Source organism: Solea senegalensis, linkage group LG7 (assembly GCF_019176455.1).
Source record: "Solea senegalensis isolate Sse05_10M linkage group LG7, IFAPA_SoseM_1, whole genome shotgun sequence".
In the NCBI taxonomy this organism is placed as follows: Eukaryota; Metazoa; Chordata; class Actinopteri; order Pleuronectiformes; family Soleidae; genus Solea; species Solea senegalensis.
Window position 1 is genome coordinate 3,870,057 of NC_058027.1, and position 16,890 is coordinate 3,886,946.

The 16,890-nt window shown below is 38.0% G+C and overlaps 2 protein-coding genes across 3 annotated transcripts; both read left to right on the forward strand.

Moving 5' to 3' along the window:
• Nucleotides 1-509: 509 nt before the first annotated feature.
• Nucleotides 510-5,277, forward strand: lin7c (lin-7 homolog C (C. elegans)). Its single transcript, XM_044030683.1, has 5 exons — nucleotides 510-706; nucleotides 2,563-2,681; nucleotides 2,783-2,854; nucleotides 3,859-4,068; nucleotides 5,076-5,277. Exons 1-5 carry the CDS (start codon nucleotides 670-672, stop codon nucleotides 5,241-5,243), a joined length of 606 nt encoding a protein of 201 aa, XP_043886618.1. The 5' UTR covers nucleotides 510-669; the 3' UTR covers nucleotides 5,244-5,277.
• A 7,587-nt stretch (nucleotides 5,278-12,864) lies between these two features.
• LOC122771925 (60S acidic ribosomal protein P2-like) lies at nucleotides 12,865-15,224 on the forward strand. 2 transcript variants are annotated; one of them, XM_044029503.1, is made up of 5 exons: nucleotides 12,865-12,947; nucleotides 13,839-13,962; nucleotides 14,064-14,112; nucleotides 14,704-14,799; nucleotides 15,110-15,224. In XM_044029503.1, the coding sequence occupies exons 2-5, from the start codon at nucleotides 13,840-13,842 to the stop codon at nucleotides 15,187-15,189; spliced, it is 348 nt and encodes a 115-aa protein (XP_043885438.1). In that variant the 5' UTR covers nucleotides 12,865-12,947; nucleotide 13,839; the 3' UTR covers nucleotides 15,190-15,224. The 2 variants fall into 2 exon arrangements, with proteins under 2 accessions (XP_043885438.1, XP_043885439.1); XM_044029504.1 differs by having other exon boundaries at nucleotides 15,113-15,224.
• Nucleotides 15,225-16,890: the final 1,666 nt, after the last annotated feature.

The window sequence follows — 16,890 nt, forward strand, 5'->3', positions numbered from 1 at the left end:
GCAAACACACTTTTCCTGCTCCAGTTGCACCGCAGCACATCATATAACAACTCCTGGATTTATGAACATCCATGTTGGTTGTATGATAATTGAATAGCCCACGTTGTATTGCTCTTATATAATTATTTATCAGTACCATGGAGGTGGGATCAGGTAGCACACACAAGTTAAATCAGTCACAGCAGTCATAGCAGTATTTACATTTTTGAGAGACATGTGTATCTACTACTGTGCAATTTACAACATTCTGATAAAGCATAACATATAGAGAAACATTTGTAGGATTAGAGAAGTGCTTGTAGTATTAAAGAGATATTTGATTATTTCTATTTGTTATAGTTTGCAGTTGGAATTAATATGATAGAAAAATAATTGACATCGCCTGGTAACTCAAGGTGTAGTTAGAGAAGACGCCTTCACGGACCACAATTTTTATAGGAAAAGAATAGGAAAAGAACGCGCTGTGCTGGGTGGGTTTTCCCACCTCTACAAGGGTTCGTGAACGCACCATGACACTGGCAGCTAGCCTAGCCGGCTAACTTTTGCTAATCTGATTTATCGCCTGAGTTAAGCACACGTAACGTGAGCCAGGATTATCAAATTTCAGTTTTCCACATCCAGCGTTTAACACACTATCTACCTGACACCGAACAACCACTCCGCACAAAAATGGCATCGCTTGGGGAGCCCGTGCGACTGGAAAGAGGTAAAGTTAATTGGCTAGCTAACGTTAGCTTAGAAATATTTGTTGTGGTCCCAGGGAAACGTTAGCCTAGCTTAGATAGCATTAGCTCACCACAGCTGTGATTGTTGTTTTGGGCTTCTAGCTTTCTTCTGTAGTTGGATAATGTCATACTAACAATAAAGTGTGGATAGTTTTTGTTTATTCTCCAATAATTGTGTACATGTTTCTGTCGCCGAGCTAAATAAACAAAGGTGTTTATGGCTACACTGTTTTACCCAGGGCACTAGCTTACAGGGTAATATGAGTTGGAACCATGGTTACAACAGGGAGTGATGGAGCTGCTTTGATAAAGGTTTAATTTTTATCAGCAGAAAAACACTCCTGTGTACACTTTGCTATATAGACTTCCTCATCGTTAGGAACAGGGTTGAACAGGAAGAATAGTTTACATTACATACTTTATTTAACGTCAATACGTTGTTCTATTAAAACGCAGACATTACCGCCTGCTAACACACTGCGACGGGACACAAGAGAATATAACTGATTTATACTTCGACAAATACACGTACAGCCTCCTCTTTGTTGGGTTTACTGATATGCTTGATGAAGGTCTTCAAATTAAAGGTGCAGTGACATTTCTGTAGTTCTCTGTCTTTCAAACTACCGCAGAGTATAATTCAATCAGTTTCAGACTTCTTCAAGGACTCCTGTTCTTGTGAAATAATAAAAGTGGCATATGGAATAGCTACTCAACACTTAAATGAAGTCCAAGACCTCAGATTGGTTTATAATAGTATCCAGTATCTAATAAATATATATATGTCTTTATTCTTAAAAGGAGGCATCTGTTCCAGTGTCTCCACAGCTGGGACAGCATTAAAAGTGCTGATTGTGATGTTGGACAAAACCAAAATTAAATCACTAACTGATGCCTCAAGTTGGTAAATATGTTTACAACAGTCCTAAAACAGCTTGAAGAGTATTGACTTGAGCTGACAGAAACCGTTGCACAGGTGGAAACAAAAGGAACCCACATTTTGGGGTCATAAGTTAATAAACCACTGCATATTGAAGCCATTCTCAGAGTTTTATGACTTAGTTTGTTCACAAATAAAAGTAAGAAGAGTAAGTTCAGTGTGTGGTGTTTTTTTTTCATTTGATCTTTTTTTTATGTTTCTGTGAGTGATCTACTAGCACCTGGATGTAATCAAAGTTTATTCATGACATAAACATTGAAATTAATGGAAGGAATCTTTTTAAAGCAGAAAATGACAAATAACGTGTGTAAAACCTAATAATTCCAGATCCATAAAAGTATCAATACCAGAATCTAGTCACTCCTTTGCTTATAACCTGCATTTTTAGAAAAAATCCCAGAAAAACCTGTTATGTTGCTCACAGACATGCCGGCAAAACACAACCTCCTTTGCAAAGGTAACAAGGAAGTAATTATATAACAGCACTAAAATTTACTTTAGTTGCAGTGTATCATTTACCACCTTGGCTTGTTTTGAAGCGTGATATATTAAAGGATGCCAAATTGAGTTATGTAGATTCATAACACAGTTTGTTTATCATTAGATAATGATCATGCTTCCATATTAGCATTTATAACGAAAACAAATGCAGTGCAAGGGAAGGTAAATACAGTCTCAGACAAATTAAAAACTTTTTAATTAGCAGCAGGTTTATTATCATTTCAGCTCAATTAATGTATGCATTTATCAAGTGGTAACACCAGGTGTTTGTTTGTTTTCTAGATTTATATCAGTGATAGTTGACATTCACATAAGTTATTGCCAGTGTTAATGTATGTTTTTGCAGATATCATTACAAATAAAGCTTGATGGTGTCATATTTGTTCTTGTTGACAGACATAAACCGTGCGATTGAACTGCTTGATAAGCTCCAGAGGACAGGAGAGGTGCCCCCTCAGAAGCTGCAGGCACTGCAGAGGGTCTTACAGAGTGAATTCTGTAACGCTGTCAGAGAAGTGAGATTTCTCGTAAAGTCATTGTTTTTCTCCTCTGATGTGTGACATTACGGTCTGCTCATCTTTCAAAATGTACATGTTGTCCAACAATGTCTTTTCAGGTTTATGAGCACGTGTATGAAACAGTGGACATCAATAGCAGTCCGGAGGTCAGGGCCAATGCCACAGCTAAGGTAAGCCCAAGTCATCAAAAGCTCTAACATTTGACTCACGCACACATCTTTTTTTTTTCCACTCTGAGTTTGTGTGCTCTAATTGAACTTTTCACATTAGCCATGTTTACATGGACACAAATAATCAAAATACAAATTGATTAATGTAAACACGCATAGTTTACAAGTTGTCTGAAAGACATTTTACTCCCATCAAGAGAGGTGCTTTTTGTGTTCAACTGTTACTGCGATCATTCTGGTTTGTATTATCATGTGTCTGCGCTACGTAATTGGGACATATTTCTCCCTTTGATGTTGCTGGAAATGGATAGAAACATAGCAAGAGCAAAAAATAAATAAATGGTCTGGAGCCGCCACAGTTTTCTAATTAGAGACTTCCTTAGAATTTTGGATTGTGGGGAAGTAACTTAAGTGCACTTGGATTGATGTAAATGTCCTCGTGCCCTCTCTCTCTTTCTCTCTCTGTTCATCAACCACATTAGCGGTATGAACTGCTGATCTTGTAGCTTCATTATAGTGAACTGAAGAAACAAAAGTGTTGTTTGAATAACATGAAGTTGGTCCATTTTCAAAAAGAAATGCTAATAAATAAATTTCTTAAATGTTAATATTTTCTGCATGTATTTGCCTTACATAACAAAGAAATTATTATCATTTTGGTTTATGGACAAAGCAAGAGAACATCATTATTTTGAGGTTTGGAATAACTGATCAACATTGATCAACTTTTTCGACCTGTTAATGGACGAAACTACTAATTGATTAATCCAGATATTATTGCTGCAGCCCTAGTGGAAGTAAATCGTCTTCTATTTCAGGACAATGGGACAACCCTGCACATGTCAAAACAGTTTATTCTGATTTAACGCTTGATACACGTGTCATAATCAGATTACTTGTTCTTACATTCATGTAAATTTACACGTGTAAACATCGCTATTGTGTTCAATCCAGTAAATTAAATGATACACAGCAGTGTAACATCACCCTCTTTTAATTTGTAGGCTACTGTGGCAGCTTTTGCAGCGAGTGAGGGACACTCACATCCACGTGTTGTGGAACTGCCCAAGACAGAAGAAGGCCTGGGATTCAACATAATGGGCGGAAAGGAGCAAAACTCCCCGATTTACATCTCGCGGATCATCCCAGGAGGCATCGCTGACCGCCACGGAGGCCTGAAGAGAGGCGACCAGCTTCTCTCTGTTAATGGGGTGGTATGTTAAAATCACACAATCACAACGTTCTCTACAAAAGTAACTGCAGCTGCCAGTTCCCGAGGATTTATGACCCTGACACCCGTCTGTATGCTAGTAATTATTTTGTTTATGGAGGAGAACATTAAAACCATCTGCAATATTTAAAAAAAAAAAAAACAACAAAAAACACACAATCGTGTCCATCAGATTGGGAGGTCGTGCCTTTTCATATTACTGGCTTGAGACTCTTTATATTTCTTCTTGAAGACTTGTAGTGCCACAGCAATTCCTCTTTTCATGTTACTTGACATCGTACACCTCAGTATTTTTAGCAAAGAACTTGCTTTTCTGAAAGTTCAATTTTCTGGAAGTAATGTTTGCATTAACAAGATGAAATGAGAGCTAGCCTGTATCCAGTCTCAAAGAAGTGCAGCATTTGTGCTGCGTGTAATGGAAAAGACTGGTTGGAAGGAAAACTTAGGACAGATAAGGACACCAGCATGAGTCATTGTCTTTGCTTGTTCTAAACATGAATGTTGACATTCTAGCATCCAGGCGGAGGCTGCTCGCAGGCACATGTGGATTTAAACAATGTAGGCCTCTGGTGTGCCTGGACATTAACTCTGGAAATCTTTTATGAGAACGGAAATGCGTTCATCACATTTAATAGGCCTCAAGGTTTTAAAAATACCCTGCAGGGCATCTTTCAGGCTCTTTCACATTAGTCACAGGCTTCAGCAGTTTCTCTCTGTTCTGCAGAGATTGTTAAAAAAAGATTCGAGATCAGCCGCACGTAATCATCCAATTGACTTTGGTTATTGCTTTATTGTTGTTCTCATTAAAATGGCCATATTAAAATGCTTTATACGGTGTTTTTTAAGCAGGGTTGAGCTGCTACCGCGTTCATTCCAGTTCCTGTAAAACACTGGGTTCATTGTTTCCTCTGAAGACACTACATATGGAACGGAGCTTGAGTTTCTCTAGATTGTAACCAACAATGTTACTGTACGTTCTATCTCTCTTAGAGCGTCGAAGGTGAGCACCACGAGAAAGCGGTGGAACTCCTCAAAGCAGCTCAGGGCACAGTCAAGCTGGTCGTGAGGTACACGCCCAGAGTCCTGGAGGAAATGGAGTCACGCTTCGAGAAAATGAGGTCGGCAAAGCGTCGGCAACAGAACAACTTCCCCAAGTAGGATTTGTCCCCATCGGTGGCCGGCTCCCCTCCTCTTTTTTAAATCCCCGCCCGAAACCACAGCACATGTAAGTTTAAACAGTAGTTGCCGCTCACACATTCTGTACATTATGCCTCTGCTCATCTTTGTAGCCTTTTTAATATTCACCATTGTTACCATACTAGACACTAGGACTCTCCATGAACACTAGGATCATTGATGATGGTTGTCAGTGTAGGCGGTCTCTCACACATGTGCATTATTTTTGAATTGGACCGTTTGAATGCAACTCTGAGGCAGATCTGCGGCTGGAACGGTAGTGTTTGTAAAAAAAACAAAACACAGACACTACCAAGTGCCTCAGGGCAAACACATTTATGTTCTGCGTGTTGTTTTAATGGTTTAAAGTCAAATACCGGTTATTAAATGGCTGTGGCAGGAATTACTACATGATTACTCAAGTAATATTGTCATTTTTATGGCCACTGCACATGCAGATGCAGAGTAGCTGAGAGCTTTGGAGGAGCTGATGTTGAATTGTCCAAAAGGAATATGTTTAATAAGGGAAACCACTGTAAGATAACTCTAAATCAAAGGAGGTGGATTGTCTGTAAGGTTTTTATCTGGCAACGTTTTCACACTATGAAAGAATTCAGCAGGTGCTAACACTAATGTCTCAGCTGACTGTCAACTTAATTCCTGCCGTCAGTCACTCGCATGTTTACGTTTGTGGAAGTCGTGAACCTTTATGATTTATTTGTCTTGACACAGATCAGGAATTACCGCTCTGTTATTGCAACGGTACTTTGGACAAGTCAGTTTCTTTGCTAAAGAAAAGAAAAACTGCTTTTTCATATTATTTGCATCATTTAGTGCAGAGCAAAGTAAGACATGCGTCATATCTCGTGACTTGGATGAAAGTTGTACTGAATGAAATGGCAGATGTTGACGACTTGACGGCGTTTTTAGGGCATCGCATTGTAAATCTGCCATTTTCTTACTCCACGTCTTACTCAAAATAAAACATGCAACCTATGAAGCTTTTGGTACTTTTTATATCCTGGAATCATTAATATATTATTAACGAGTAATAATTGCACTCATCAGACCAGACCTTGTGTAAGCATTAAGATTTAAAGACGAAACTAAGGCTACATGTCATTGATTTAGTGGAGCATTATTTTCCTATCTAAGATTAAAAACAATTCCAGGGACCACCTTATGATTTTTCAATTAGAATAATTTGGTGATAAATTGTTCAAGTGTAAAGTCATTTAAAGAAACAATGAAGGCATTTAATGAATGAATCTGGGAACTGTTTTACCCCAGAGAACCACTGATTGTCCTGTAACTCCACATTTTATTACACAAAAAGCACACAATAGCATTAAGATCAGAGCGATAATGACACGTGATATTTTATTACTGAATACTGCCACTGTCATTAGCAGTGCTGATATGAGCCTTTACACAGGCCGATGCCAAACCTGTGTCAATAACCCTCAATAATACTGCATCACATTCTCACGTAACAGCATGTAAACAAAGCTTTATTTGCGTTTGCAGAATTCTTTGATATTGTATCGATATTCCATGTATAGTGGGAGGAAAAGTCTTCGTAACATGCAACATTTCACTCACCTCAGCATGGACAGGATTTCTCTATGATATTTAATGATTGCTTTTCTTGCTTTTCCATTTCAGTGTAATGATTGTGTGTTGAAGCCCCTCCTCGTTCAGTCTTCCAGTGTTTGGGAAGAGCGGTTTTTTTTTTTAATGTATAGTTTCCATGGTAGATGCAGTATCTTGTATATAGCACATAGCACACACACACACACACACGCCGTACACTAGGCTTTAGCTACAGTATGTAAGCCATACTATTGTCCAGTCTCAGGATCAACAAAGGAAGGTGGTAACAATTATTTATCTAACTGGTGAGGAATTTAAATCAGCGGTGGAGAAAAACACAATTTCTTTGTACTCTTCAGTCTGTCTTTGAGTTTCCTGCTCACTTGTCCTCTGATGTTTTTCTTCTTTGAATGCAGTATATTGTTAAATGGATCATATCCAGTCGAGTGTGTCACTTTGCAAGTGTTTTGTTCAACTCTGCTGCGAAGCCCCGACGTAATATAACGACCATTAACGGCTGTACAGTTGTTGTGACCCAGACATCTGAAAGTAGGCCACTTAATGCTTTCCATTTGACTTTGTGACTCCAGAGCTTTTCATTCTTTGTTTTTATTTTGGTCGTTTTTTTTCTGGGCAACTTATACTTCCACAATCTGGAAAAAATATCTTTCGAAAATGTTGTTTCACGAGAATTATTATTATTATTATTATCAGTGCTCTGAATAGTTTTTTCCCCCCCGCAAGACGATTAGTCAGTCATTTCTGTTGTCTTATTTTTGTCTGTTATAGTCAACATACATTAACTGGTGGCTGTTTACAGGAAGTCATGATTCAGATCGACACCAAACCAAACGACGATCAGCGTACACCGGCCACTTGTGTCCATGTAAACATAGCTACTGAGTTTTAACTATGTTCACAAAATGACATGCCAGCAAATGAAATATTGCAAAAAAAATAGCGGATAAATTCGGTGTGCTCCCCTTTAAACCATTTTAATCTCGTGAAAATTGCTGAATTGTCCGAAGCAGATCAACTATCTATGCAAGATCATCTAAAAAACTTTGAAAATCTCTTGTATTGGTGCAAAAAAACCCAATTGTTTTTCCTCGAGAATGTTATGAAATATAGGCGTTACATGATGTACGACGAGGCATTCTCAGTGTCCGTCGTCGTGGCGTCCTCATTTTGATCGCCGTCACCGTTTGATTTCAGCCTTTCTCTCTTAATTCATGATTGTGCGGATGCATGTGGAAGAACAGGCTTCTGTGAAAGTGTGATTAGCAGTAGACGACGCCATAGCTTTTCTTTGAGTGTACCATTATTTTGAGGCAGAATAAAGTGGGTATGTACATAGAAGTTGAAATGTCTTAATATAATGTATAGTTTGCCCCTTGTTTGTAGATTGTTTTATCCAATAGTAGATATTTATCTTCACCGCTCATGTAGAGTGATTCCAGGAAAAGAAATGTAATGAGACTCACACTGAATGTCACTGCTCATCATTTTGTGAAGTACTCCTCAACTTTCTACCAGTTTTCATTTTCTATATATTGGAATGGTCTATAAAAATATTTTTTATAATAGTTTTGTTTTGATATTTCTCTCAATTTTTATAAGTGTTTTTTTCCTAAAGTCAAATACCAGGATTAATAATAACAACAATAATAATAATAATGATAATAATAATAATAGGTACTGGTGTACCAGGGCCGTATCTTTTCTTTTTAGTACAGTAAAACCAAACTTGGAACATTTGTGGACGTTTTGAAATTGAAATCTTTTAGTCGGTGCTTGTTCCGGATTAATATCTGTAGACCTTGTCGTGTTATCTTGTGTTATCTAATTTACCGTGTTTCATTGATGTGGAATGTAAAATGTGATGTAGAACCATGATCAGACTGGAGGATGAATAAATATTGCTAAAAACAGGTGACTTTTGTTGGCGTTTTTGAACTTTCTTACGTCGTTGGGTCGAATTGATTTGTCCTTTTTGAAGTTCTGTGCGTGCCGTACAGCATTGTGCTGCTGCTATATACACACAAACGCTCTGATAGTATTGCTCGACAGAGCCTGTTTTCAGATGAAGTAAAGTCACACTTTTTCTATGCAAAAAAAAAAAAAGAATTGATGATGATGAGCTACAGGTGCCACTGGTGCCACTTCGGTGTGCTTGGTGTCATTTCTTTCACGCAGCAGTTTGAGGCTGAAAAACACGAGCGGGAATAGTCTAATCCCATTCCTTAATAATCCACACAAGATGTTTACGGGCGTGTCGCTCTTATCATGTCGAACAGTTTCATAAGCGTCTCTCCCCCGCTTCACAGTAACTGTCACATATGGCACACGTTTTATGGACATTGAGAACATGGCCACGGTGCATAGACACGTCTCCCTTTGAAGTGGACGAAAAACATGTTTGCCGTCGAGCTCTGCTCAAAGGACGACCCCGGTGTGAACCCCTCACGCTCGGCTTTGGAGAGAGTTGTTATTTCTGACTTGTCTGCCATGCTGATGTGTTACGTGTGTGTGTGGTGTGGCTCCGTCGCTGGAGACAAATATTTCAGCAGAGAGAAAAAAAGGGCGCTGACAGCGACTTGGCAGTGACTTAAGTTCAAGTGTTTCTCTTAAACCCACAATTTCATGGTCAAAAACAATGTGTCCTCAAGTAGGTGGAGACATTCAGATTTACACCCAGCAGCACCTGCCAGTGTCAGAGTCATTTCCTCCTTTTTATGCCATAGACGCTTTTTATTTTCATTTTTTTCCAAATACGCGATATATCAGGAACATCTTGAAGAAATTCATTCAAATGTGACATTTAGTGGAAACTGGGGGATGAGCGGATTGTATTTTGACGGTCAAAGTTTTTTGGCCTTTTTGAACATTCGAGTCACACGAGTCATGAGTCAAACATCGCGGAGACATAATCCGAGTTCGGTCATGCTTCTGTTTGAACGCCAACTGAAACCTCATTCTCATTTATTGCTTTTAAAATTCAATAACACTTTGGCCACACTGCTACGGAATCAAAAATCAAAAGGTTTTTATGTTGCGCGTGAACCGTGAACTTCCGTGACCAGTTTAATATCCTTGAACACGACTCATTGTCTGTGTCTCTTCGTACCAGGAAAGACGAAGATTTCACGGAAAAACATTAAAGATCAATATTATCGTGCTTGTCAGCTTGTGACTTTAAGCGGCTCAATCACTTTAGCTTTTGTGGGATTCTGTGAGGCGACCAAGATGTTCTTCTTCTTCCAGTAAATCTCCAGCAGGTTGTACACTGAGAGGTGCAACGCTGCCCCCCACAGTCCAAGATCTCAATCACAGTTTGAACTTTGCCACCTCAGTCTCATCATCTGATGCTGTTATAGAAATCAGAGAAGCTGATTGCTTAAAATATAATACACATGCCTTTTTTTTTACATCCATCTGTCAAAATATAACAATTTAATAATTACTTAAAGCTGCAGTGTGTAACTTGACTGTGAGAGTGAACTAAAATTGTTCATTAACTGAAATAAAAATAAAAACTAGAGCTGTTGTGCTTACTTTTTGTAAATTAATTTAATAAATAATCCTTTTGAGTTTATATGAAGTGTTTATTTTTTTCTCTGCTGGCAATTTTGAAAGCTTGTATTTGAGACGGCATTTTCATTCATTCATAATCAAAGGTTTTTGATTAATTTTTGTTTACAATGTGTGACATAAGGCTATGCAAGTTAAATGTGTCTCATGAGGGTTATTTATTATTATTTACATGTTATGTGTCATGTGTGTCTTTAGTGTGTCGGCTACGATGCACATTTTGCACTTCAGTCATCTTTTGTTGCCTTTTGTTTGCATTTTGCATCTGGCAAATACTCCATATTACAAAAAAACTAAAACTAATAAAAACTAGAAAACCTGTCTAAAAATTAACTAATTTAAAACTAAATAAAGTAATGAAAAATCCAAAACTATTATAACCTTGATTGGCAACAGCGCCCCTTGTGACCCTCATGTGGAGGATAAACATGATGTAATAGGTTTGTGGGGTCAGTCCATCTTGAAAACATAAACAAAGCAGACTTATCTGAGAGCTATACAACTGCAGCACAGGAGCAGGTGGAGACGAGAAGTGTTTTTCTTTTAAAAATAATTTTTGAACAGGAGAATTTGCCTTTGAAACTGTCAACTGACTCTTTTTTTTCTGTGTTTTCGCTCATTACTCCAACATGCATTGCAAAATAATATAGTTTTAGTGTACTGGATCAAGGTGCTGTGAATACAAATATGCAAAGTTACATCTACATGTGATAAACAGCTGATTACTTAATAATCACTGATGCTGATTTCTTAGAAATCAGGCAGTGGTAGACGAAGGCTTGTTGCCGAACCAAACACACACGCCAGAGATTCATTAGACAGAGTTTTGCTTGTTCACACTTACAGCTGGAGACCAGAGAGCAACAGCTGCAGGTTCCTCGTGGTGCGGGTCGGATCCACTCCAGAGACTCATCGTGTGCGGGAGGTTGACTTCACTGTCATTTCTGGCGACCGAGATCAATCACAGCCAGGGGCAAAAAAACAAGGACAGAGACTGAGGACGAAGCACGAACATCAGCAGAAGGAGCTGACGAGGAGGAAGAGGAACTCTAATCCCAGTGTTTTCCTAACTTTTTATACGTCAACACAACCTTATTAAATGACCTTGCAAATGTTTGGTAAACGAATCACACTCTTGTTTTATGCAAAATAAACATTAAATTATCTAATTCTTTAACATCCTCTGTAAATTATTTCCAGGATCTCACCAGATTTAGCTATAAATGTCACAATGTATTACCTTATTCTAATTCCATAGGCTTTATCTGACAATTCACAATATAATACCATACTTTTATGTTTTATTGTGGCTATATAAACTGTTTTTTGTGAGGAAAATACCACTAAATCACAGTTATGTACTGTATGATGTAACTGCTGTAAAGGTCCAGTAAAATACAGTATTTCTAAAGGAAAATACCACAGAATCACAGTCATATATGGGATCACTGTTTACTTTTATTTATATAATAATTAATAATAATAATAATTAATAATTATTAATAAATAATTTACAGCTGTCGGTTTGCAGTAATTTACCAGTACAGACAGGGTTACTTACTGTAAATATACCCATAAGGTAAGTGATACAACTAGTAACCAGTCATTTATTGTGAAAGCGCTGTCAAATATTTTTACAACGAAAAACAGCAGTGGAAACTCAACAGAACAGAATTTAGAAACAGATTTTAATGCTGAAACACACAAAACAAGAGATAATGACCAAGAACCATTTGCTCCACAGTATAATCGTGAGTGCTGGTGTAACCACGGGTAGATTTTGTTTTAGTATTATGGTATTTTTAGTGTTTATTTTATGTTTTATTTGTTTTTGTTTTTGTGGTAGTCAGTTGTTTTTGTAATTTCAGTATGAGAATGTTTGTATTTTGTTTTACTCTGACTGCAGGCCAGTTTTCCCATCTGGGACGATTAAAGTGCAGTGACAATGTCTGCTTTGAGTTTTGCTTCTGGAAAAGGGACCGACCACAAACAATGTCAGAGGCAGTCTCAGTTAATCTGACAATATGTGTACAAAACAACACAAATCCTCCAGTAAATAAAGATGTGGATTCCTCCAGTAGAGAGGGGAAAGGTCATGCAGGAGGTGTTCTCACATCCACAGAAGTGAATGTAAGGAGAAGAGTAAAATTGTATAATCATAATATTAAAACAATCTGCATACATAAAAACACATTTTACTTCTGAATACAATAACACTAATTAGCTAACTGTCTTAATTTTGTCTTGAATAAACTTCTTTTTCAGTAGGATAAGAAGTCAAAACACTAAGAAGCTGTATCTTTCCTGGAAAAAAAGATTAATTTCTAACTGCATACATGTTTTCCGCCTGTTCAGTAATTAACCAGCAGGTGGCGCTTGTGTGTATTGTCGCCGTGGTCGTCACCGAAGACGAAGAGGCTTCTTCCGTTTCCGTTTGACTGCGGTGCTTCCTTTTCTGCCCGCTAACCTCGGAGAGAACACGCGTTCGCCTGTATAGCTCAAGTGAGTCGCTTTTTTGTAATGTAATTAACGCAGTAATATCTGGATAAACACCCTTATTGGCGAAATAAGAAAGTAAAGTCACAGTCCCGTTCACTTAAAGACACTAAAAGCGACATTTTAGGGCATATTTATCCATTTTTTCCTCACCGTGTTAGCCAACGTTAGCTAACGTCACCAGGACCGAAGCACACGCCGCCACATGGGCGTTAAAGCTGCAGCTCTGTCGTTGGTCTTGTACCGTTTAAGTACGTTTGTCCGAGTGTATACAGTTTGGTAACACTTGACTGAACCCGAGGCTGAACAATAAGTGTTTGGTGACACTCGGGGCTTCAGTAAACACGAGCTCAAATCTTGTACTGAACAGCCGCCACTCGTCATTTAGACATCGAGGAAAGACATGATGACTGTAATGTTATGTTAGCGAAAATTCGACGTTTTAACGTTGCTTCATCATTAAAGTTATACCAAACAAATGTGTTAGCCAACTATGATTGTTCATTTTAAAAACAGTATACAACTGCTAATTGTCTTAAAAAGGGTTTTTACCTAACGACCATTTTCTTAATAGATTAAGCTGATAATTATTGATAAAGGTAGTGTGGTCCACAAAATGTTATTTGATTTTTCCCAAATTTCAATATAATTCATTTACATGCCCTTAAATCAAAGCTATTCATTTAAGGTGCACTGAAACCAGTAAATGGTTACATAGTATATTATATTTGGCATTTTCTGTACGTTTTGATTTTCTGTATTTTGATGTACAGATTGATGTGCCAAAAATGTAATTGTTGTCTGTTCATCAGCATAAGGCCTTATTTATGCTCTCTTCGGCTGTGTCGGGTTGAACACAGCAATTGACGGTAAAAATCATCCCCTTGGTTTTTTCAGGATGCGTTACGTTGCTGCTTACCTGCTCGCTGCCCTGAGTGGCAATGACAACCCTGAGGCCAAGGACATCAAGAAGATCCTGGACAGTGTTGGCATTGAGGCCGATGGCACACGCTTGGACAAGGTACAAAAACTGCCTTTGGTGCATTGTCTGTGGCCTCAGTTGCACTTGCAGCTGGTCATTGCCCTTATGATACAGATGTAATTTAGCCTTTCTCTCTACAGGTCATCGCTGAGCTCAAGGGCAAGAATGTGAATGACGTGATTGCAACAGGTAAGTTTAACTGTGTTCAGTGATGAATTTGATAGATCCCAGTGACTCTCAGTTAAAGGAACGCCAGGTTGAATTTGATGTATTAACCATATCTCAGAATTTCATTGAAGACTAGCAGCTATCATTTTTGCTTTTTGTGAATTGGGCTGCATTAGTGCCTTTACATTTTAGGTAATTAACACATGATGCTGTCGTGAATTATTAAATAAGTCGACGAGAGAATCTGATAATGTTCACCATTATAATTTGCTAATCGATTGGGGAGATATCCTGCTCCTTCAATTTTTAAAGAGTATCTGAATGAATTCTGCGTTCAAGCCAGATTACACTGACTGTGTTAAATATTATGTCTTTTAACTGTAATTACATTTAAATGTAAAGCTGTCAGAGGCTGTGTTTAGTTGACCAATGCTTCAAAAATAAGTCCAGCTATTGTATCAACAAGACAATATTAGGCCAATATTGTTGCAGTACAATTTCTGTATTGAATCTTGAGATGTGCACATACTGACACTGAGCTCTGTCTTGTTCTGGTCTGCCGAGTGTTGATGCCATCACCTGCTTAATGTCTGCCAATCTGTCTCTCCTCAGGCTACAGTAAGCTGGCCAGCATGCCAGCAGGTGGCGCCGTGGCCGTTGCCAGCTCTGCAGCTGGTGGCTCAGGTGGAGCCGCAGCTCCTGCTGCAGGTGAGCATCACTGCTTAGTACCTCATTAGTCAGCACCAGTAACACTTGGCACGCAGTGCCTTTGTATTCACCTTGTATGTTAGTATAATAACATGTGGTTAAATTCTTCAGTCAGAATAAGTTGTTTTTCCAAATAATTACATTTGGCAAATCTACATCAAAGTAGACAGAGTTAAGGTCTTTCCTGCTTAAGTTGTTTTCCTCCATTTGTTGTTCAGTGTGGCTAGTTTGGAGAATATGTAATTGGTATTTTAATGGTCCACGGTGAACTCACGTGAAGCAGCAACTAATATCAATTGTCTTTTTTTAGCAGCTGAAGAGAAGAAGGAAGAGAAGAAAGAAGAGTCTGAGGAGTCCGATGACGACATGGGATTCGGTCTCTTCGACTAAATCTTTCCTAATAATAAAGTTTCTAAAAAAGAAAAGAAAAATGGTATTTATTTTAATTTTCAGAATTCTGGTTGTGTAAACTCAACACTTATTTAATAGATAGAAGAATTTCAGTTACTTCACTATTTTTAAATGTGAAAGTGAAAAACATTTATACAATGTTGCTCTGAACTCCGTGTTGGCCCATTCGTCGTGTAATTGAGTGGTTTGTACGAAAGGTGGCGCTGCTAATTCCTTTATGGTACACTGGGAGCAGAAGCTCCCTCATTATGTTCTGTGTGTTTTTAAATCATGCTCACGGCATGCACTGAGTCCTTGAATCATAGATAACAAATAGTGATGGCTTGTTGACAGCTTGTAATCAGTCTAAACCTCCATCAAAGATTCTCTGGTTCCCAAAGTGCTAATCCAGATCTTAATAAAATTCTGATCACATATCACTACCAAAATTTATCCATTTCTTCCCCAAATCCCCCCAGAAAATATCTCAAATGTATACTTACTTTATAGAGTTGTGCTACCCAAAAACAAAAGGCTGGGAAAAATATAACCGAAATCAAATAAAAATCACATTTTCTTGAATGAATGTCCTGGGTCTGCACTGAAATGGCTTAACACATTACATGTTTCCTGTGACAAGCAGAAGAGACAGCACAGCATGACTGATCAGGTACCCACAGTGTCAAATACTCCAGAATCTAATAATTATTTCCTTGGACCAGAAAATTAAATTGAAATCTGTTCTTGACTTTTTGAGTTAAGCTGATCTGAAGGGAATGCTGAAACCAAGCACAGTTAATTCCAGGCAGAGTGAAGTAAACAAGGCCATTTGAGTTAAAAGCAACATTTTTAATGTTAGTTTACAAAGAGCCGGCTACAGTGACTGACCAGAATTATGAAGGGCCAAATAAAACAGTTCTTTCCAAAATGGCAGTTTAATGAATCAGTCGTGTCTGTGGTTTTTAATGTGAACTAACATTAAATAAATAACCGAAACCAATAAAAACTGAGGACAAATCTTCAAAGTTCATGGTAATTCCTCAGAATTCAGGTTCAAAGGTCACCTTGTAGTGCTTGCCGTTCAAACAACACGGAACCGACCTCAGTCTTTTATATGACTCTTTATAATCTTCCATTATTTCACAGCTGTTGCAACATCAGCATATAACTTTTGATCTGAGTACAGAGTGTTAATGCTGACGGTGTGTTACAAAATGTCCCAGACTGAATAAAACAGCTTTATATTATATAGTGCTCAGTCAGTAATTTGCAGCAGTGGTTCCCAAACACAGGTTCAAAGCTGATAGATGGGTGGCAGGAGACTGTTTTTGGGGTCCCCAAGCAAATTTGCTGAATTATACCAAATTTTTAAGATTTATGTTATAAATTGTATATATTGTAATGCCAAACATCTCTTGGAAATATTTACTTTATCAATTCACCTCTGGCTTTAAATTAGTTATTACTTTATGCACAAACTTGTAAAATATTGTGATTTGGGTCACGACACCTTGCTATCTTTAAAAAGTGGATAATCATAAAGAAGGTTTGGAAAACACTGGGTTTTTTTTTAGTATAAAGGACATTTAATTGCTCTGAACAGGCGATGAAGGAGGACATTCGTATTCATTTTTGTGGTGTGGTGTTGCAACAACGTATGTGACGCATGTCTTTCAACTTATGACTGAGACACTCAACGGT